At 40.1% G+C, this 3124-nt stretch overlaps 1 protein-coding gene across 1 annotated transcript in view; it reads right to left on the bottom strand.

Moving 5' to 3' along the window:
* The window catches only part of POLQ (polymerase (DNA directed), theta), a 124853-nt gene that overhangs the window by 32159 nt on the left and 89570 nt on the right, over positions 1–3124 (bottom strand). Inside the window, 2 exon segments of the mRNA XM_011971618.1 lie at positions 1638–1759; positions 2426–2552. Coding sequence (XP_011827008.1) covers positions 1638–1759; positions 2426–2552 — 249 coding nt within the window.

Below are 3124 nucleotides of genomic sequence, written 5' to 3'. Positions count from 1 at the left end.
TCTATGTGTTCAAGTGAAAGGGAAAGTCACATCTCTTGTGTTAAACCAAAAAGCTAGAATTGATTAAGCTTAGTGAGGAAGGCATGTCAAAAGCTGAGATAGATTGAAAGCTAGGCCTCTTGTGTCACACAGTTAGCCAAGTTGTAAATGCAAAGGAAAAGTTCTTGAAGGAAATTAAAAGTGTTACTCCACTGCACACACAACTGATAAGAAGGCAAAACAGGCTTATTGCTAATATGGAGAAAATTTGAGTGGTCTGGACAATAAAAATCAAACCAGCCACAACATTCTCTTAAGCCAAAGTCTAATCCAGAGCAAGGAGACTCTGATGTACTATTCAGCATGTCAATTGCATTTTCCTACTCCAGAATTTCTATGAAGGCTGAGAGGGGTGAGGAAGCTGCAGGGAAAAAAAAAAAACAACTGATTCATGAGTTTTAAGAAAACTCTGTGGCACTCCAGCCTGGGCGAGAGTGAGACTCAGTCTCAAAAAAAAAAAAAAAGAAAGAAAGAAATTACCATACACCTTGGCTGGGCGAGGTGGCTCATGCCTGTAATCCCAGCACTTTGGGAGGCCAAGGCGGGTGGATCACCTGAGGTCAGGAGTTCAAGACCAGCCTGACCAACATGGAGAAACCCCGTCTCCACTAAAAATACAAAATTAGTCGGGTGTGGTGGCCCATGCTTGTAAACCCAGCTACTAGGGAGGCTGACGCAGGAGAACCGCTTGAACCTCGGAGGCGGAGGTTGTGGTGAGCCAAGATCGCACCATTGCACTCCAACCTGGGTAACAAGAGCAAAAGTCTGTCTCAAAAAAAAAAAAAGAAATTACAATACAGCACACAGACCTTCTGGGGACTCCCTTGGATAACTTTGATAGAATTTTGTATGCTGATAGTTTAGATATAAGTAAAACTAAAAATTGCCAAGCAGGGCATGTCATCATAGGTCTGAATTCACCATTGGCAAAAAGTTTCTGATGGAATTTAAATAAATTCAGATGGTTAATTGTGCTCACTAGGACTTGCCAGTTGGTGAAAGATTAAAGAACAAATATGTATACTAACAGTCGGGATGATCTGCAAGTTACATCACCACTTCCAAATATCTTGACAACAAAAGGTTTACGACTAGAGTACTGAGGAGAGGTCAGGCAGAATGAGAATAGCTTTAGGGGCCACCCCATGCAATAGGAAGCAGCAGTGCAGAAAAAGAGAGAAAAAACATAAAAGCAAACAAGTTAGGAGGAGAGAAAAACTGTGCCCTTACAGGTCAAGGGAGAAGAGAAATTGAAGGAGGAGTTGATTAACAGTGACAAATGCTGTAAACAAGTTAAAGAGGATGAAGACTGACAAAATCAACTGGACTTTGCAAAGAAGTTTATGACGTTAGAAAACATGGTTTCAGCAGACTGCTGCCGCTGAGCACACATCATAAAAGTTTTCCACAGAGCAGATCATGGAGACGATGACGGCTATAAACCTGGCACGACAAAGGAGAAAGGCAGGCTCCACTGTAGACAGAAAGATGGAGGGACCAATGCATGCTCTAAATCTCACTCATATTTCAGGCTTTATCCATGCTTTGAAAAACATTCTCACAGCAATGAGAAGCTTCAAAGCTATCAGCCACCTTACCTGGGAAAGGCACAAAGGCATGTCGCATGCTAATTGAAAATGGCATTCCTCTGTCTGCAGCTCTCTCCTCCATCTGTGCCTGGCGTCCAGGGTTCAGGCTGCAACCCTTCTTACTTTTTCCTCTGTGGTGCAAACAACATCATCAGTTAGACATGAAGCAGTCTCAAATATATGAAAAAGGTCTGATTTTCAGTAACATCAGTATTTCCATCTAAGAAACTTAATAAAACCCTTATCTGAGGGCTGGATGTGGTAGCTCACACCTGTAATACCAGCACTTTGGGAAGCCAAGGCGAGCAGACTGCTTGAGCCCAGGAGTTCAGGTCTAGTCAGGGCAACAAAGTGAGACCCTTGTTTCTACAAAAATTAACTAGGCATGGTGGCACACGCCTGTGGTCCCAGCTACTCAGGGGGCTGAAGTGGGAGGATTGCTCGAGCCCAGGAGGTAGAGGTTGCAGTGAGCTGAGATCGCGCCACTGCACTCCAGCCTGGGCAAGAGAGCAAGACTCCATCTCAAACAAACAAACAAACAAAAACAAACAAACCTTTATCTGAGACTCATTTTAAAGCTTAACAAAGACATTAGAACTTTTTTTTAGCAAACAGTCAATTAAGCATGAATTAGATTCTTTATAGATGGGACTCAGAATTCAAAATGGTCTAGGACAGAAATGGGTATGTCTGAAACATAAAATTAAGCTAATTTCATTTATTTGTCTAATAAGCTATTTTGAGCCATTCATACTTTAAAAAGTTTATTAACACAGATACAGAGAAACAGTGCCTACCTGCCCATGGGAAGTAGGCCTTTGCCTATAGCTTGAGAAGGTGGGCTTTCTCCTACTAGTGTTGGCATTTTGATTTCAAAATCTCTTGGCACATTCTGAATATTTGGTTCTGTAAAGGTTATTCGTCCTAAAATCAAGCAGAATAAAGATATAAAATTAGAAAAAAAATCTGGTATTTGTTTTAACAGTATTCACATTTCTGGATTATCTTAAAAATGCAGACTATCAATGCTGAACTGAAATAAATTTACATTTAAATATTTTTCATCATGTTCATGTGTCTAACAATGATAAAATAAGTATAAGACCATCCCAAAATATATGAATGTATGAATTGGCTACAATACTATGTTTTACACAGAAAACAATCTCACAATGAGAAGTAATTTGATAAACTGAACTATTCCTATGCTAAAATGAGTATCAGATTTCAGCCCTATAACATGTTAGCGGCCAGATTCGTGAGTAAAGGCTAATCAAATGGATCTTAGGAGAAACAACCACTGAAGCTTCTAAAAAGCCCATCACTTTCAGACATCATCTGGCTGTTTTTCTTCATCATTATCATTCATCAAGAGAATCAACAACAGTACTGACTAGAAGTACTGAATCAGGTGAAACTTGAATCAGGTGGTTAATAGTAAATTTTCCAGTGAACAGAGAGCTGTTTTTTTAAAAAATGCTTATAAGCCTGGCCAA

Source organism: Mandrillus leucophaeus, unplaced genomic scaffold (assembly GCF_000951045.1).
Source record: "Mandrillus leucophaeus isolate KB7577 unplaced genomic scaffold, Mleu.le_1.0 Scaffold123, whole genome shotgun sequence".
Lineage (NCBI taxonomy): Eukaryota > Metazoa > Chordata > Mammalia > Primates > Cercopithecidae > Mandrillus > Mandrillus leucophaeus.
Note: the sequence above shows the minus strand (reverse complement) of the source record. Positions and strands in the feature narration are given on the sequence as shown.